The 20,129-nt window shown below is 38.7% G+C and overlaps 1 protein-coding gene across 2 annotated transcripts in view; it reads left to right on the top strand.

The window, feature by feature from the left end:
* cnnm2b (cyclin and CBS domain divalent metal cation transport mediator 2b) overlaps nt 1–19,842 on the top strand; it is a 29,555-nt gene extending 9,713 nt beyond the window's left edge. The window contains exons 2-8 of one of the 2 annotated variants that reach the window (XM_058380876.1): nt 8,619–8,762; nt 8,984–9,121; nt 11,190–11,359; nt 12,675–12,768; nt 14,283–14,357; nt 15,456–15,634; nt 17,448–19,842. In XM_058380876.1, coding sequence (XP_058236859.1) covers nt 8,619–8,762; nt 8,984–9,121; nt 11,190–11,359; nt 12,675–12,768; nt 14,283–14,357; nt 15,456–15,634; nt 17,448–17,660 — 1,013 coding nt within the window. In that variant the 3' untranslated portion in view covers nt 17,661–19,842. The remainder of the gene's footprint in view (nt 1–8,618; nt 8,763–8,983; nt 9,122–11,189; nt 11,360–12,674; nt 12,769–14,282; nt 14,358–15,455; nt 15,635–17,447) is intronic. The other variant, XM_058380877.1, reaches the window with a different exon arrangement.
* The last annotated feature ends 287 nt before the right edge of the window (nt 19,843–20,129 follow it).

Below are 20,129 nucleotides of genomic sequence, written 5' to 3'. Positions count from 1 at the left end.
TGGATCAGAGCATCTCCAAAACTACAGCTCTTGTGGGGTGTTCCCGGTCTGCAGTGGTCAGTATCTATCAAAAGTGGTCCAAGGAAGGAACAGTGGTGAACCGGCGACAGGGTCATGGGTGGCTAAGTCTCATTGATGGATGTAGGGAGCGAAGGCTGGCCCGTGTGATCCGAGCTAACAGACGAGCTACTGTTGCTCAAATTGCTGAAGATGTTAATGCTGGTTCTGATAGAAAGGGGTCAGAATACACAGTGTCAGGGCTGTTTTGGCAGCAAAAGGGGGACCGACGCAATATTAGGCAGCTGGTCATAATGTTATGCCTGATTGATGTAAGTAAAAAATGTAACATTAACCTCAACTCTGTACCATGGTTTTCACTATAACATGGTTACAACTAAAGGAGAACACTTAAATAACATACCACTGCATAGAAAGTAAGATTAATTATAGATTCTTAGCAGTGATTTGGTTCTGTATGCTGACGTCATGTTAAAGTGTTTGACTGACTTTAAAGCCAATAATATTTAAGATACACCACACCCCAGAATCCGTAACTAAACCTGACATTCACTTAGAGATCAAGCTAAATATGAAGAACAGAGAAGAGATTAACAAGAGCCATACTGATAGAGAATCCCTGATACTAAATAAAAACAGAATCATGTTCCTGCTCAGTCGAGGGCAATGGTAGCTCAAGTGGTTAAGGCTCTGGGTCAATGACCGGAAGATCGGTGTTCAAGCCACATTACTGCCAATCTGCCACCGTTGGGCCCTTGAGCAAGGCCCCTACCTACAGTGCTACAGGGGCACTGCATCATGTCAGACCCTACGCTGTAACCCAAACCCCCAAGGATGGGATATGTGAAGAAAGAATTTCATTGTGCAGTAATGTATATGTGACAAATAAAGACAACTTAACTTAACTTAAGGAAGCAACAGATTAAAGCACTGATAAAAACCAGGTTGGTAAAACAGCTTGTCACATAAACAGCAATTTGTACCAATTCTACCCTCTTCAAAAAAAATCTTTACATCAACCAAGAGCTAAAATAATTAAAGCTATGATATTGAAGCTCTATCTATCTATCTATCTATCTATCTATCTATCTATCTATCTATCTATCTATCTATCTATCTATCTATCTATCTATCTATCTATCTATCTATCTATCTATCTATCTATCTATCTGACAACACTACTTCTCAGTGACAGCACAGTTAGGTGCAGAAAAGCCCACTTGGATTTCTGAACTGCCCCCTTGGCATTCCCAAGGCCCAGCGCCCCAGTGCCATCTTTCCTCCATCACCTCACACACACACACACACACACACACACACACACAAACGCACACACAAATGCACACCCAAACCCACATTGTCCTTCTGGCCGTTTCCCTCAGTGTTGTAAATTACAGGCGACACAAACCCTTGCCTAATGCCCTGGCATGGAAATCTTCCAACCAGAACCTTTTTTTTTTCAGACAGGCTGTGGGCTGGCAACATTGATTATGGTCAGGCAGTCTCTCTCTCTCTCTCTCTCTCTCTCTCTCTCTTACTCTCTTTTCTACACCCCCCTCAACACACACACACGTACACACATTCTCTCTCTCTCTCTCTCCCTCTCTCAAAACAGCCTTTCTGAAGAGGCAGCTCCGAGGCCATACACTTAAACAGAGTTGACTGAAGATATGGTTTAACTCGACTGACTGATTGTTTGTGAGACTAATTCTTTATTTTACAAATTATAATTAAAGTCATGACTGCCTGGTACTCATTTCCAGCGTTGTATAGTGAGTAGCTAATAAAAGTAAAAGATCCCATAGAAACCATAGAAATCTAGTTAAGAAGAAGTATTTGTTTGATGCACATATGTGACAGCAGAAACAGACTGTGTGACAACGTCAATAATACTAGATTGTGCCAATTACTTAGAATACGATGATGTAAAACTGACTTAAATTCATTTTTTGGCTGTTTGTGAAATCGATAAATGACCTTCAGAACTAGATTTGTTTTTATTTTTAGGAGGTTTATGTCTCACTGATAATGCTCATCATGTATATCTTGTACTTTACACTGTCTTATAAAATGCTAGAGTTATAAAACTAATTGCAGTTCAGTGTGCGTCCAGACCTTAGGATGGATTGAACCGCAAACAGGACAGAGTATAAACAGAAAGAAATCAGATGAATGTAGAACACCTTTATTTTCTCCCACAAATCTCACACATTATAGTGCTAGCTGAACCAGGGGGTTCTCGAACTGCGCGCAACCAGGGATACCTCTTTTAGCTATAGGGAAAATAAAAATATCCAAAAAATAGATTAATTTTTTTATTAGGATCATTATTCAAATGTGTACAGCCATTTTTTTTTGGTTTACTACAGCTCTAGAGTTTTTTTATTTCGGAACTTGACCGTTGACAGAACAAAGGTCAAAGCTCATATTTTTATGAGCCATCTTCCTTTTATTTATTTATTTTTTAAAGTTTGGATTAAACCCATTTTATTCAAACGACTGAAACAAACAAGGCAAACAAAACAATAACAAGAAGAACTCAATAAAACAGCGGGTTCAAACATTTTTAGAAAAATCACAGATACTTCACAGACCCAGAGGCTCCCTAGATCTCATTTTGAGAACCACTGGCCTAAATGTAGTGCTTGTCCAACAGTGTGTAAATGTTTTTGTGTGTGTGTGTGTGTGCGATGAATACCACTTCACAAACATACTCAAATTCATTATGGCTGACTGCATTTTAAAGCACAATATGTGAGTGCTACAGCCAATAGTGAGGTTGAGCACAGTGTAAGCTTTCACACAATAATACAAGCCGCTGGATCCAAATCTGAAACCAATAGCATTTTATATCATTACTGTACCATTATTCAGTATCAGATATCAGACACCATTGGTAGTAATAAACATAAACCAGATGCAACAGGTTTATGTTTATTACTTTTGGCTGAAAAGAAAGATCCCATTTAACGACTAATCGAAGAATACATTTGATTAAGCAGCACTCAATGGCCACTTTATTGGTAGCGCCATACTTAAACTAGGTTTTATATATATATCTAGTTTCTGTTATTCAAATTATATTTAGTATTTTTTTAAAGAAATTTCTTTAGACACTTTATTAGGAATACCTATACAACTTATTATCTTATAATCTGGCAACCCCATGGTAGCAGTGTAGTGCATGAAATCATGCTTAAACAAGTAAGCAGCTTTGTATAATGTTCACTTCAACCATCTCAACTGGGGAAAAATGTGATCTCAGAAAAGCATCTCAGAACGGACAACAGACTGAACCTTGAGGCGGATAAGCTACAAAATTATGTCACATTCTCAGCAAAGAAGCGAAAGCTGAGGCCACAAAGGGGGATCAGGCCCATCCAATCTGGACAGCTGAAGACTGGATGTCTTCTGAATGTTTTCTTGGCACACTCTGGGCCTCCTAATACCAATCAATCACCAAATTTGAGTCTTGTTTCTGATCATATACATACCTTCCTGGACGCATTTTTTAATGGCTGCTTCCAGAGTGAAAATGAAGGAAAACTGAAACTCATCTCAAACTGGTGACAGGTTCAGGGTTCTTCATTGACGATGAATGGGATGGGGGGGGATTCAGAGCACGAAAGATGGATGGGGGGGGGATTCAGAGCACGAAAGTGTTCCTGAAAAATCTGCAGGAATTGCGCGACGTCAACATGGACCAGAATTTCAAGTAATGTTTCTAACATTTCGTAGATTCCATGCCACAAAGAATTGCGGCTGTTTTGAGAGCAGATGAAGGCGTATTAGTATAGCGTTTCTGAAAAAGTGCTCTCTAAAGTAAGGTATATTTTCTCCAAGAATTCTAAACATGCTTTCATAACATCTCAGTATTTCCCCTAGCTAAGATATTGATAAGGGCTGATCATCTTTGTGTGTCTTAGACAGCGACCCTGTCAGCAGCATTATGTGTGTATTTATAGTTGGGCTATGGAAAATGACAACGTGCTGTCCAGAAATAAAGCTGGGAATGGTGGAAAAGAGCAAGAGTCTCTGAAGGGATGAGGGAGAGATGGAGACATTATCAGCACTGAGGTGCTATCTCACACTGTTTGTGTTATCTGGCTTCCTCTCACTCACAGACAGAAGTGTCGCATATCAGTACGTACTTTTGACACTTGAAACTAATTACATCAGCGTCGTTTGTATGTTGTTAGTTCACGCTGATGACGAGGATGACGAACGGACAAACATGAAAGGAAACGTTAGATAGGAAACCTCTGTTAGAGCTATTGATTTTCTCTTAGGGGAGAACAAGCAGGATGTTATGGTCTTGAGGTAATGTGATGACATAATGAGTCCCCTGATACACTACACACTGTTCACTATGATATCTTGTTTAGCTCCGTCGATATTTGCGCTTTAAAGATCTTGAATTTGGAATTTTACCTTGAATCTGATCGATTCCTTCTCTATTTCATAACAGTTTTGTCATTTAAGTTGTAGCAGATAAATAGGGCAGATGAGCTACGTGAACAGACTTTTAGGTAAGTTTACAGAAAAGTATGCAGTTTGATATGGTGTAGTTTTCTGTCGCCGATTTGATTTTCGAAGAGTTGTCTCCAGGGTCATTGTTTTAAAACAGTCTCAACTTTACGTTTTCAGACTTGAGAAAGTCTTCAGGACAGTGGCTTTTGGACTTTTTTGCACAAGCCATTTTTTTTGTTGTTGTTTTATTAACTTTAAGAGAGAACAAGAGCCTGGTGAGGTAATGAAAGTTTATAGCTGCTATAAAGCAAGTGATAAGACGAAGACCCGCATCCACCAGAACCTACTTTACACTGTGCCCTACAAACATGGCTGCCCAGGAGTACACTCTTCATCAAACACAGACCTTGTCACGTTCACAGTCACCTGATTACTCGTCACACTCCTGGTTACGATCACACACACCCCATATAAAAGCCTAACACTCACTTACTACCAAGCTGTGCTTTTTTTTGTATTGTGTACTGTTTTTTTTCTGATATTATTTGCTTCTCATTTTTGATACTGGATTTCGCTCTGTTGTTGGAGTTTGCTGACCGCCTGACCTCAGCCTGTTTTTTTGGATCAGGGTTTTTGGACCCTGTTTTGACACTGTCTGCCAGTTTCTTTAATAAAGCTTTATACTGCCCTTGCATCTGTTTCACTAATGCTTTCTGACACTAACTTAAAATCATTCTTTAATATAAAAAATCTATCTATATATATTTAAAACATGGCTGTTATAATTATTAAAAACGTATATTTATGAGGAATAAAACTCTTTGGATGTGCTATCAACGGAATATATCTCCATGAATTCACATTTTTGGCCTTGGTTTAAAATACTCTATATAGAGTAAATAAACAGTTCATAAAGGCCCCCCACCAGGCTTATATCGCTTGGTGTGAATGGCAAAATGTGATCTTAAACCACGACCCTGAGAAGGTTTACACAGCCTCAGGTTTCAGCTTAGGGTTTGAAGCATGCATCATGGAAAATCTCAGTTTAGACTTTACCCACTGCCTTGTCTCTTTAAGGCTGCCCACTATCCATTAATGTCCTGGAGGTCATGAGGGGTCACCCCTAGAACCCCTCTGTCTTTCTTAAAAAAAAGATATTGGGATAAATATAGAACAGCTGGAACTATGAATAAGCATGGTGTGTTTGTATGGAAGATGTTAGTGTCTGTTCCTCAGCCGATTCAGTTTTTTCTTTTGCTGAGAAAATGGAAAGAATGTGAGCATTATGAGGGATGCAGTGTTAAGGCCAATAAGGGCAGGGGTCTGTGTGGCTGTCTTTTCATGCTGTATGCAGCTATGTTGATTTCAGCCTAAGCTCCATGCTGAGTTTATTGCATTAATAAGCAACATCGCATTCTCTCAATTTAAAATCTATTGAGGTTCGAACGAAACCCACTGAGAACACCGTGCTTTCGGATAAGCTGATTTCTCCGCTCGCTCGAGATCTCTGCCGTTTCGAGCCGTACTCCAGGGAACCTTGGCTTACGTTATGCAAACATGTTTTTATTCCTCTACGGCCCAGACCCACCTCCCCCGCCACTTTATATGTTCATGCTTTAGTTATTTAGTCGTGTGATTTACAGCTAACCCTCATATTTGACCCTTAATCTTTTCCATAGGGACCAGTCTGACTAACTCTACTTGGACATGCCTGTTAGCTGACTGGTCTTGTAAGAATGTTTGACCTGGACATTGTTTACAACCAGCATTAACCTTTGGCACCAAATGACGTGACAGATCATGCTAATTACTCAGGGAATTTAACTAGAAACTTTAGTGTTTGTTTGTTTTTTTTTTTGTTTTTTTCGTGTGTCATTTTTTCCTTGTGGAAAACTGCATGATGTACAAATTTTCCTGTACGCTATACAAGACTCAGTGGGCAGTATGAATCCTAGGGATCAGGTAGAAAGCTTTCTGCATCCGTCAAACCACTGTTTAACGCAGCAATACTGATTATGCAACATTGTGACTTGTTGTTGGCCGAGGTAAATGCTGGGATACCAGAGAATGAGTAGCGAGGCACGCACCTCAATGTGGGTTTGTTGTTACTGCATTTGCTCCAAGTGCTTCCTACTTCCTACTACTGCAGCAAACGGCCATCTGCATGTAAACGGCCAGCTCTGAGACAGCTCACGTCAGCCAGCAGTGGCTTTGGTGAGAATACTGCCCAAGTGGAATGGAAACTTCATTTCAGGGCTAATATTAGCCTGGCCCTCCGGAAAATTCCTTTTAAATGATCACAAGCTGAGAAAAGGCAAAGTATTTGTTTAGCGTTTTTTGCTTTAACAGTATTTGTAAATAGTTTCTTTTTTTCCCCTCTTTTGATTTTTAGGTAGTTCTTGGGAAAGGGAAAGAAGATTTTTTTTTTTAATTTGGAAAATTGGAAAATGGAGCTGCTGTGCAATTAGTTGCTTCCTATTTGTCTTCCCATTTGATAGAAGCTTATGCATATATCCTTCTATATGATTATCATTCACGCTATCATCTCTTCATGCATATAGATAAATTAAATAGCAGACAGTACAATGTAGGTGATGGTATATTGAACATAACATTTTAATTATTTGAATGTAGCACAATCGTATGGTTTTGAATGGAATAAGCACTCAGAGGCAAGACACCAGTGTTTGGAGAAGCAGATTCACTGTTTTTAACACAGAACTGATGCCTGTATAAAGCTAGATTAAAGCAATGGCACCAAAGTAAACCACACTTAATTGGCTAATAAATATCTTGTACAAGTTATATTTACAAATTCAGGTCATTCCAGGTCAACATCAATAGAGGTGGTAACGACATAGCTTCCAACGATCGAGTTAAAGTTAACTTAAAAACAGCTTAAAAGCACAAGAAAGGTTCCCAAAAGAAACGTCTATTTACATTCTGGTTTTAGATTGGCCCTTTCCACTAAACATTAGCTAAAGCTGTTATCAAGCATGATATCTCTAACGATTAAAATCTAGCTGAATACTAATAGCTAACTGACATCATGCTAACCAACAACAGTTGTAGGCCCAGTCTCTCAAATGTGACCTCTAATGTACTGTATATCTCCGATGTTAAAAAAAAGTATGAAAGTATAAGTACAAGAAAGTTTCATAAAAGAAATACATCCACTTTAAATCACACACTGATTTCAGTTGCTAATAAATCAGTGCCTTGTTTACCAAACATTAGCCAAGGCTAATAAATACTCCCCTAATTACTCAAATGTTGTCAAGCATCTCTAATTATAAACACTAGCTAGCAGACACCATGCAAGCTAACAAGAGATTCATTCCAAACCTCTCATATATTTTATACACGATGATAAAATTGATGACGAAAAACTAGCTGAATGCTAAGAGCTAGCAGACACCATGCTAGCTAACAACAGCTTCATTCCAAATCTCTTAAATGTTAGCTAGCATTATAATAACCCCGATGATGCAAACTAGCTGATTGTTAATAACTAGCTGACTCCATGTTAACTAACAACAGCTTTATTCCAAAACTGTTAAATGCAAGCTAGCACAATGATGATGATGATGATGATGCAAACTAGCTGAATGCTAATATCTAGCACACACTAGACAAGAGACTCAACAAGAGATTCATTCCAAATCTCTTAAATGTTATATACCATGATAAGAAAACTGACAAAAGAACTAGCTGAATGCTAAGAGCTAGCAGGCTCCATGCTATTTTTTCCCCCCACAGCGTTATTCCAAATGTTAAATGTTAGCTGGAATGATAATAACAGTGAAGATGCAAACTAGCTGAATGCTAAGAGCTAGCTGATAGTAAGTACGATGACGGTATTGAGACTTATTCTCAAGGTCTGTTAACGTTTTAGATTTGCTAGGAACTTTTTACAAATATATGTTTATAGGAAAAAATGCAATGATGTAATACCGATCTGTGAAGATTCCTGTACAATCTTGTCTGAAAGGGGTCCAAGCATCTTGTTGGTAAAAGAGTCACGTGTGTTACTAATGGATTACATCGAAGACATGGATGAAACTTCGGGATAAATGTACTGTGCTTTCCATTTGTCACAACAAACATAAGTCTGTTTTGTCTCTTCTCAGGGAAGTCGCACCTGGCCATAGTTCAGAGGGTCAACAATGAGGGGGAAGGGGATCCCTTTTATGAGGTGCTTGGGATCGTCACCCTGGAGGATGTGATAGAAGAAATAATCAAGTCTGAAATCCTGGATGAGACAGATTTATACAGTAAGTGCATTTTTTGAAATCATACTGTTTTTATATTGCTGTGTTTTTAATTGTCTTAAAGTAAAACAAGTGGCTTTGCCCGGCGAAGTCAGTTTTCATGATTCTTCTTTTGAAGTTCAGGATGTTTTAATCACCTATATCAATATCAAGATCTTCTGCATCAAGGAATTTCACTAAAAACCACCTCCCTTTTTCCCTCTCACCCTGACTTCCCCCATTAGCCGACAACAAAACAAAAAAGAAAATCACCCATCGGGAGAGGAAGCAGGATTTCTCGGCCTTCAAGCCCATGGACAATGAAATGAAGGTTAAAATATCACCTCAGCTTCTACTGGCTACTCTGCGTTTCCTAGCAACAGGCAAGTGTGCTGCGTGGCTGCTTGATTTCCCCCAGTGTGCCTTGTGACTAGTTTGTTAGCATGCTAGCCCTGCAGAGGAGTGAGGAGTGAGGCCTGGTAGGTGCTGTTTACCCTGGTGACATCCATACGCACAAATCCACACACTGTCTATTAAATTCCTGGCTTGGCAAAATGTCGTTTAACAAACTGCGCAATTCATTTGATAATTCTTAAGATACTATGGATTAGTTTTAATTTGTTGAAGTTGTTGACTCAGAAGGGAATAAACAAAGAGTAGAAGGAGAAAAAGAAAGAAAAAAGTATAAGGGTCAGTACTCATTGTTTCTTTTCATTATTACTCCTATTATTTTAAAGTTGTCGCACTTTCATGGCGATTTTTAGACGATCTCGAGTAAATATAGAACTTAAAGAAATGCTTCTTAGTGCAGGTTAGCTTAGCGTCAATGCAAGGATTAATGAAATTTATTGAGAACTCTTCGAAAGTTGTATGAAAGTAAGTCTGGGTTTGATAACCAGGTTTATCCATTCAGCATTTTAATATATACATAGAAACATAGAATCAAAACCTTTGATTAAAAGCCTTGAAAATTATGACATGGTTATTTGCAGAGGGAATTTAAATAAATACAGCTGGATTTTTCTTTTTCTGGGATGAAATAATCAACTTGCAGGGTTTCATCTGAAAGAGAAGTTGTATGTATTTTATTCATGTTATGTAACATCCCGACAAAAAAGCAATCACAGGTTGTTCTTTGTAATTTTTTTTTATTTTATTTGATCATTTTAGTTAATAAGAGTTCCTTTAAATATGGTATATAATTGTGTTTATGTAGTATTTTTGGAAGGAGTCTCCAGTCTCAGCACTTTGTAATATTGCCGTTTCTTAAGCTGTTTTAATATAAGTAATAACCTTCCAGAAAATTAAATGTAACTATAAATGTACATTTATTATTTATTTTTAAGGCATACAGGTTCTATACAGATCCCTAAAACAAATGGTGGCTTTCCATTTGTTTGTTTTTTTACCCTGTAGAAACTGGAAACATTAAGAACATTTTTTCCTGAACATCATGTTATTTAATAACTGAAAGTCAACGTTCTCAACGTTCTAGTGCTCGATTATTTTCCTTAAAGCGTACTGTCATGTTTAATTCCTCATACTGTATGTACTATCATTTTGAAGACATCAAATTTAAGGAAAGTAATTGTTGAAAAAAAGAAAGAGCACATTTATTAGTTTTCAGAGAGAGTTTAAGGCTGAGAAACTGTTTGTGTGACACTGTGAGATTGTGAAAATGCAAGGAATGAAGTCTTAGAGATCCAGGAGGTACGGTATTAGAGGACCAGAATGAGTCTGATAGGAAAACAGAACTAGAGAGAGGTAGAGGAGGAATCATTCAGAAGGTCGTGAGACAGTTGTCTGCTTTTATGCCTCCATTAATTCACAGCAGCTTGTATTGGGAATTTTTTTATTTTTTGTCCCATATTATCCCAGGTTAGACCTTTTTCTGATGGCTTTGTGGCCAGCAATCCTACCCTTATCAGTTAAAATATTTAGCAAGTCAAATAATTTCATACGGCATTAAAATAAAGAAGTGCTGTTTGGACTGACACTTGGGCAGTCAGTGCGTCCTGGCTAATGGACTACATGTAGAAATTGATTTTTTTGAGCCATTCATTTCTTAAAAATTAAACTAGGATGTCTGTAGTCTCTTGAACAATGGTTTTAATTTGTTAGACGCTATTAAAGAACCCTTATAAATTAAGGATCCTAAAAATACAGCTAAGCAGGTAATAAAGCAGAAATTAGTAAAGATGTTGATTTTGCTTTCCATGCTTAACACTACAATGTTTATCAAATGTACTTCAAACCAAAAGCCAAATTCCTGGTAATGACACAAAATTTCAAATACTTTGGGAATTTATATATCTATTCAGTTTTAAAGCATTGAAAATACATTAGTGTCTTCTGTGGCAATTTGGTGTATGTCCTGTGTGTTGTTGAATGTCAGTTCTGGTGATGTTGGTATCAACATTTCTCACAAACGTGTGTTTTGCTCCTTTACAGAAGTGGAAACATTTGGCCCGAATCAGATGTCTGAGAAGATTTTGCTGAGGTTGTTGAAGCACCCTAATGTAATCCAGGAACTGAAGTTCAATGAGAAGAACAAGAAAGCGCCAGAACATTACCTCTATGTCCGCAACAGACCCGCGGACTGCTTCGTCCTCATCCTGCAGGTGTGCACTCAGACACAAGAGTCCCTCAAGAGTTCTTCAGATGAATAAGAGTTAAAGATGTGGTGATTATTGACTGATCCATAGACCTTCATTACCGGGACATTGGTGTTGGGTTCATTTTTGGCCAGTCCTGGTCTGCTTGGATGTAACATCTAAATTAACATGTCCACTTAGTTTCGTAATAGGTGTTTAGACACTTCTGAGGTTGAGTCTGGTCACACTCAATTTCATTCAAATGTCCCAGGAAATGATCGTTGGTCATCTATCAGATGAATGGATACACTTCAGGATGGTAACACGATCTGCTTAAAGTGCAGAGTAATAGGATTGGTTCGATTGGAATAATTAACACTGCAGGAGACTCATGAAAAATGGAAAAATAGAAGTGTACATGAGCAGCTTTTATTGAAGGGTGAAAAAATCAGTATTCATCAGAACAATAAACAGAGGCACATGTTGTGTTCAAAAATCCAGATGATGCCACAGCCGTGTGTGGCCATGAATCCAAGTGAACCAATCTGTATGTGGAAGAGGGTCGAGAGCACTTTCCTGAAAAAGTGTAGAAAGCCCTTGTATTCTCCGGCTGGTTTGTGTAGTATGATGGGGAGAGCTGGCTGGTGGGTGGGAATTGGCAAGTCAATATTGGGGAGAAAAATGAGGGGCAATGTATCTAAAAAATTGTTATGGTTTAGAAGCAGTTTTAAAATATTAGTATTTATACCAGCTGTAAAACTTGTAAATGACCACAATGAATTAAAACCTTTCTCTCTTATTCGAAATCTTGACAACGCATCAAAGTTGTCAAAGACAGTTTTAACCCATAAGGGTAGTAGAAGACATGTTAGTAGATGATGAGTGTAGGACATGGCAAGAAAGTAAACTGCAGCGTCAACAAGCCTCGCTTTTCACATGCCTTGAGTGGGAAGCTTGTGGATGACACAGTGTGAAAAAAGTGTGGGTTAAAGCTGTAATGCAGTGTAGTGCTGCTTTGTTTTACTACTTGTTTTAGAACAGAGAGCATACACAAGAATTATAGTCTTCTCCAGTCTGAGAAAAATGGGCTCATTGGGTGGTTATTTTTTTTCTTTTAGCCCTGTTATATGTATGATCTTTAGGGAGCTCTCCAAGATGGTTGAAACATTTACGGATCTATATATATATATAACTAATAACTATCTAACTTATTTTAGACATTTGACGTACCAGCGTAATGTGTAATAATAAATGCAGTATAGTTATTTAGAAGTCCGTAGTGTTTGTAGGCCATTTTTTTTTAATTCTTTCGCATATGTTTGACTTTTTCTGCTTCCTGCAGGGGAAAGTTGAAGTGGAGGCAGGGAAGGATGGGATGAAGTTTGAATCTGGAGGGTTTTCATCATACGGGATGATGTCCCTCACTGCTTCTCCAGGTAAATAACACATATAATATTTCCTGCTATTATCTCAGCATTTTTTATTTGCAGAAGTGTTCATTCTATGTAAAGGAAAGCCAATGGTTTGTTTTTTATATTTGGTGTTATAAGTAAAACAGTAGCCTCTTGTCATATTGGATGAGGCGTTTTAGGTAAAACACTTACATGTGTAGGACAGGGTTTAATCTAGGACCAGTGTTGGGAACCTGTGGTCTAACAGCATGGATTCATTCATAAAAACACTCCTTTTTACACATGTGATTTTGGATATTGGAATCTACTCAATGGTTCACTGATCTATCAGTTACTCTGAGAAGGTTTGAATTTCCCACAGGCATTGAGGCACAAAGATCATCGTTTATTGGAACTGTCTTATCATAAAAGTCACGTCATGGGTTCTTTGAAGGTGCATTGGATAAATAACATTTGCAAACAGTTTCGCAGTTAACTGAGAAATCTTCTCCTCCAGAGACTTTTCCAGGGCAGAAAAACCTACAGATCTTTCCAAAATATTGGCACTGGAAACTCCTTCCATAAATCATTGCCTTGCCCCAAACATCTCCTTAAAGAAACCATTTCGCCATGTAAACATTTTTCTATTTTAACTTATGACATTATTTAATCGTACATATAAAACATCCTCCATACAAGTCCCTGTATGGGGATAAAAATAATAGGATATTATGGTGAGTCATAAAAAACCTGCGCTTGGCCTTGCAGCTGGACCGACTGTCTTCGCTGCTGTTAGCAAAAAATAGCCCAGACTTTCTGACCAGTCAGATTGGAGAATTCTGAATTCTGAATAAATAGAACTTTTAATGGTGCCTTAAGACAAATATATTCAGCTGTGAGTGTTTGGATATAGTGCTTGAAAGTTTGTGCACCCTTCATATTTTCCTGCATTAAAAATATTATACTTGCTTATGTATTTATTTCGGAAAATGATCCAAAATCTGACTTTTTTTAAGCCTCTCAACCAGCTACATGCTACTGAGACATGTGTATAACTTCTTTTCTAGGTTTATAGGATTCTCATATCTCACACACACACACACTGAATCCTGGGATATACATACGCTTAGAGAAAAAGGAGTGTACTTAGGGTACGTTTACTGTTGTCTTACACACAGGGCTTTGAGAAATGGGACACAATTAAACACTTACCGGAAGTCACATGAACACGCACACAAAACCACAGGGGTGGGCTTTGGGACTGGGCCATTGAGGCAGGAGAAGTATGGTGCAGGAGTTATGTGACCTCTGTTGGTTGAATGCTGGAACTGCATTTTAATGGTGTATGTGTTACATGATTTTTTATCAGATATTAGATGCAGAATTTTTGGATGATTCGTGATTCATTGTTGAGCATTGTTTTCTGGTGGGTTGGACGTGACTCATGTAATGATCAGTAGCCATCTTGTCTTTTCACCTCACTGTAATGAGTTGCCCTTGTCTGTTTTCTCTTCTTCTGATTTTCTTGCTTTTTCTTTATCTTCTCTCTCTCTGTTTAGTTTCTCTTTCCCTTTCTCGCAATTGTGTGGTCAAGAGGTCAGAATCAATCAGAGTACCTCCAGGGACTGGTATCGGTAATGTTTCCATCGTGACCTGTTAGATCCCTGGCTTCATTTTCGTTGCATGGCATTAACTGTTGGCAACATTTATCTGACAGTGGCAGAGAATGCGCATGTTACCCTCTGCATGCCGATGTATGACAGAGTAACTTACAAACATGAGTGCTGTTAAAATGAGAGACAAGGAAAAACCCATTGAAACACATGCACGAGCAGATTAATGTCTATTTAAAATATTCTGTTTTGTGTCAGAAAGCAGTTCGTTCGTATCAGATTTGATCTTCTTTGCTTTTTAACAAGAGGGAAGAATGACCCAGTTGAACGCCCCCACCTCCTTTCTGTACTTCCATGTTCTCATACCATAAATTCGTAGTATCCCTCCTACTGATTTTGCCAGACTTGGAAAAATAACCACGGCCTCCCCCCATTCACACACATACACTGATCCCATCACACACACACACACACACATACACACATATGCACGCACGCAAACACAGAGTCTGACCCCATGCAAACACACACTGACCCAATGTGTAGCATGCGGGGCCCCTCTGACCAGGGACGGACGCAGTACTCAGACATCTAAACGCGGATTACATACATTCCAATCAAACTGCGGCATTAACACTACCAGTGAATTGAGCATGTGTGTGTGTGTGTGTGTATGTGTTGAAGAACGAGAGGCAGAAAAAAGTGTGTGCGTGTGTGTTTGTAGGCCAGCCCCCTTTAAGAAGTGGAAAAAATAAGCTGTGTTTAATTAAAACAGGACTAGTGCTCTCTTTCAGGGTTGTAAGGTCTTTTTTATCAGTCTTTATCCAGCTGTTGCCGCCACTTTAAAACACTGACCTCCTCACCAACCCCTTCTGTGACTGCCATTAAGACATTTCTGTACATTACATTGAAATGTTTGGTCATTGTTTCCACACAAAAAAAAGAAAACTTACATGTAGGGCTTATGTGGAAAGTGCTTAACCACTGCATGCTGCCTGGTAGAGCATGTTATAAAACAACCCACATTTCTACACCTGTGCTACATCATGGAGTAAAACCTTGTAATTCAGCTCAGTCCTAATCCGAGACCTCCGTTATCTATATTCTGTATTCTTTCAGAGAACAAGTCTCCACCTCGGCCATATGGACTGAACCACTCTGACTCGCTGAACCGGAGTGACCGCAATGAAGCTATTAATCCCCCACTGGGCAGCAGCAACAACCAGCTCAACTCCTTTCTGCAGATCTACGTACCAGACTACACAGTTCGAGCCATCACAGATCTTCTTTATGTCAAGGTGAATAGATTAAAAAGCAGGCACTGGATGTGAAAGTTGCTTTTTAAACCAAAACCTTTTTCTTCTATTAATCTCCAGGACTGAGAAGGATTATTTTTTCAGGTTGTCCTTCTGTCTGTCCATCCATACGTGGTTTTCGTTCGTGCGATATCTCAAGATCGAGCTAACGGTTGAATGGTTCTAGGATGGAATTATTATCTTTGTAATCTGCATGTAAAAGCTAGATTTTGAAATCGATCCAAACAGGATGAAGGGTCACATCAAGGTCAGAGGAGTTTTTATTCAATAGCTTTCTTTCTATTTGTACTTTCAGAAAACCGGCGCTCACTTTTGGGCTAGCTAAAAGCTTTCCCGTCATTCGGTTTGCGTGTCCGTCTGTGCGTCTATCCGTCCGTGTGTCTGTCCCAGATTCTATTTCGTATAAGATTTCAAAAACAAGCAGCTGAATGTTTATCAGTTTTATATTACAGTTATTATCGTTATCAGCAGGTGAAGTGAATAGATTTTGGAATTGATCCAAAACGGGGTCAAGGTCACAGCAAGGTCAAATATCTGAAATATTTCTTTCTAGTGAAGGCATCCCCACTGATGCCGTTGGTGTCAAGTTCGCCTTGTTTTTGTTTTGTTTTTTTCTCCCCGAAGAATTTGACCTTGAGGATTACCGGACTCAACTGGAAAGTCATCATTTTCAGGGCAACACCTGAGAGTAGGATCCAAAAATCATTTAATCTCAATTTAATATACAATTATGATTTTGTGTTTCAATTTTTTTTCCCCCTTCCATTCCTGGACAATGTATAAGAAGACAGAATAGTAGCAGAGACTTGACTGTGCTTGGTATGTCCTCTGTGCTCAAGAAGGTGGTCAATATGTCCAGTTTCCTGTGCCTTCTCATTCAAGAATAACCAACCCATATGCATGTTTCCTCATATCTTTCTACATCCAAGCCTCCAAACCACAATGGATGCACATTCTTGTCAACCCCAGGCCTTCTCAGAATGATAAAACTTATGAAGTTTGAAAGTGATGATGAAGCCATGTTAGCTGCCTCACCGTTGCTTTGTTATAGACTTGGTAACCTGTGGTACAGAGCGGGTAACCAACTTTGCTGGCCAATTATTTGCTGCAGCTGCCATGAAGTATCAACCCGGTATGGAGACAGTGTGGGGAAAACTTCCCCGTTTTCAGTCATCAGTACTTCAAGCTTGTCTTGAGTCCAGCACTCTTCCCCTCTAGTCAAGAAAAGCAGACTTTAGCACTCAGACAATCAGATCCACAGTGGATCTGTTACACAGTTCCCCTCTTACACAGTGTTCTATTAGTACCTCCATTCACTTCCTTTCACAAGAAGGACATTCTTGCTCTATTAGTCCTGGGCTGGTCCAGCATAGTCAATCTATTGAATGGTTATTTAAATATAGCTTTTATGAGTATATCGGTAGGAGAATGTTGGACATGGAGCTGCCAGGCAGGAGGCAAAGAGGAGGTATATGGATGTAATAAATGAGGATATGAAGCTAGTGTTGAGGATGCAGAAGATAGGGATAGATGGAGAGAGATGATTCGCTGTGGCCACCCCTGAAGGGAAACGCCGAAAGATGAAGAAGATTTAAATATAGCTTTTACAGAAATCGATAAGTTTATGAATGCCTCATAGTCCCTCATGGGCTCAGTGTATTGCTTGTTTACTGTATGTATGTGTATAAATGTGTCTGAATGTCCAATGAAGTATCAGTCTCAGTACTCACGGTATTGTATGCTAACTCTCATCAGTGATGCTACTGCCTGTTATGTCTTTGGCACCACACTACAGGTCACCCGTCAGCAGTACCAGAATGCCGTGATGGCGTCACACATGGAAAAGACACCGCAGCCATCGGACAGCGAGTACACCAAAATTGAACTGACTCTCAGTGAGCTGCACGACGGCGTGGTGGACGAGACGGACATTCTGCTCAACCAGACGCAGAACTGTGTCGCCCACAAAAAGGCGAACCACATGGTGCACAATGAGGGTACCGTCTAGCCCCCAGCGGGGTGGTTGGGAGTTTACAAAAAAGGGTGGAAAAAGGAAGCTGCTTCCGCTTTTTTTTTTTTTTTTTTTTTTTTTTTTTCACCTTCTGTGTTGTCTCCGCCACCCCCTGTAACAACTGGACACAAAACCACAAAGGACCGCTAAAACAGCGTCTGGGTTTTTGGGACGCAATAAACAGCCAGTTCGGTTCCACACACCCTGCCGTGTGCCTGTCCACCAGACCAAAGAGTTTGGAGTTTGGACACCCTCCCCCATCTGTCACTAGGCCCTGAACATACTCCTCGACTGTCCCCTTTAAGGTGCCAGGAGGGATTCTGGGATAGAGGAGGACCACAAGTCAAATGGACTACTTTCTACAACTTCAACAGGCTGATGTTGTAATATGGTGAGTCAGAGACTGTGCCAAATACCAATTTGAAGGAAACCATGAACCGCTTACCAATAACATTTTCCTCCTGTATTTATTTATTTTATACATGTCTACTGTATATACGTATGTGTGCATGTAACTACAGGCACATGCCAAGAACACACCTTTGTAAAATTCAGTGTAATGTGTGTACTGTATATGTTGTGCCTTTGTGAGTGTGAATGTGATGCCATGCACATGCTATAGTATACACATAGTTACAAATACATTACTGTATGTGTATTGGTGAGGGTCTTTTACATGTATGTATATTACAGATATTGTTATTTTTACTATTCTAAATCAGGCATTATGGTACAGTACATTTTACACCTTTTTAAAAAAAAAGAATCACAGTATTTGCCTTAAAGAATCATATTAATTTTTAACAAGTGCAATGAACCATATTTCTATTTAAAAAAGATGATTTATTGATTAAAATCAGTTTATTGTAAAACAGTAGCTATATTTGTATGCATTCACTGTGTTGCTCAAATTTGCATTGGTCCCTTGGAAACACTCCTTCACTACCTGCTTGCCTTAACTTTAGAGGATCTTAATGCGGCCTACTTCTTCAGGTTTTAATAGGCATGGGTCATATAAATATATACAAAGAGAAAAGACTTTGTACTAGTATGCATTCCGGCTGTATTCGGAGTTGAGATACGGACGCATAATAGGGATTTAGTACTGAAATTTCTGTATAATCTCTGGTATATCAACCTCAGACGCAACTCTGGACTACGAGCTAATACGTTACGCGCGATTCCGAACTTGAACCCGAATGTGTTTTCTTCTCGCTCTGTATGCAACCTAACAGGATGTGCTGGATCAAGTGCTATTTTATATTATAAGCTGCTATATAATGAGGGTGAAATGAGGCCATATGTTTAATTCGCGGTGTTACATATGTTAATTATTAGTTGTCTCTTAATTTTACGTTTTTACACTGGATTACAACAAAAAAAAAACGCTAGAAAAATGCTATATCCTTCTTCAGTCCGCATTTTCTATCCCTGATTTATTTGTGGGTTTAGTTCTTGTGTTCAAATGCTACTGGAAACCCAGTCTCTGGTGTTTTTACTCTCCGAGTGCGAGTCACTTTCTCTGCGTAAATATGAATTTTTATTGATGACGTTAAGTTAGCGACTCGGAACAAGGCCCAGTTTATAATGCAGGTGATTCCTAGTTGCTCTGATGGTCACACACAGTGAACTCTCTGAGGTATCTTGAAGTTACCTAGCTTACCCTAATGTTCATTATGTAAGATGAGGAAGGACCGAGTGCTCAGTATAAAATGGATAGCATGTAATAACAATGACAATTTTTTTTGTTAGGCCTGATAAGACCCTCATTCACCATCTGTTCTTCTTTCGAAGTAGAGAATGGTTATTTCAATCTTGTTTGCCGAGTCAATTCAATTTTTTTTCAAATGGGGACCAGAATTTTTTTCCCAAAATCTGACCAGTTAACTTACAATGCCTCATAATAAAAACAATATTTTTTTAAAACTACTATTGTGTGGTCATGTATAGTCTCTGTCCAGGTATTACATTTGCATTATATTCAAGGAGAAGCATGTTTTTTCCAAAGAAATAAAAAAATTAATTAATAATTTATATAATAAATGATTTAAATAAATAAATAAATAAATAAATAAATAAATAAATAAATAAATAAATAAATAAAAAAAATAGTAGGTGGGAGGGGGGATTGTATGTCTCCTAAAATGTCCTTTTACAAGTATTTAACTTTTTTTTTTTACTGTGTTTATTTCCATTTAACTGTTTTGCTGTTATTTGTTTTCAGTCAATTTTTTTTTATATTTTAAATGTAAGTGCCTTTTTGACCATTTTTGGACTACCAACAGTGGTACATACAAAAATCCCAGGGGATGTTGAACTTGGGGATGTTCAACTGTCCAGTTTCTGTGCTAGGTCTCTGTAGCCTCCCTATTAGCCTACCTCGGCTCTCGACACTGATTATTTGAGTAACCATTTCAGCTTTAAGCTTCAAGTCTCATTGTTCTCATCAGCAATGTCGACAGAACT

Source organism: Hemibagrus wyckioides, linkage group LG26, assembly GCF_019097595.1.
Source record: "Hemibagrus wyckioides isolate EC202008001 linkage group LG26, SWU_Hwy_1.0, whole genome shotgun sequence".
NCBI lineage: Eukaryota > Metazoa > Chordata > Actinopteri > Siluriformes > Bagridae > Hemibagrus > Hemibagrus wyckioides.
The sequence above is the reverse complement of the archived record's forward strand: the minus strand, read 5'-3'. Positions and strand labels throughout refer to the sequence as shown.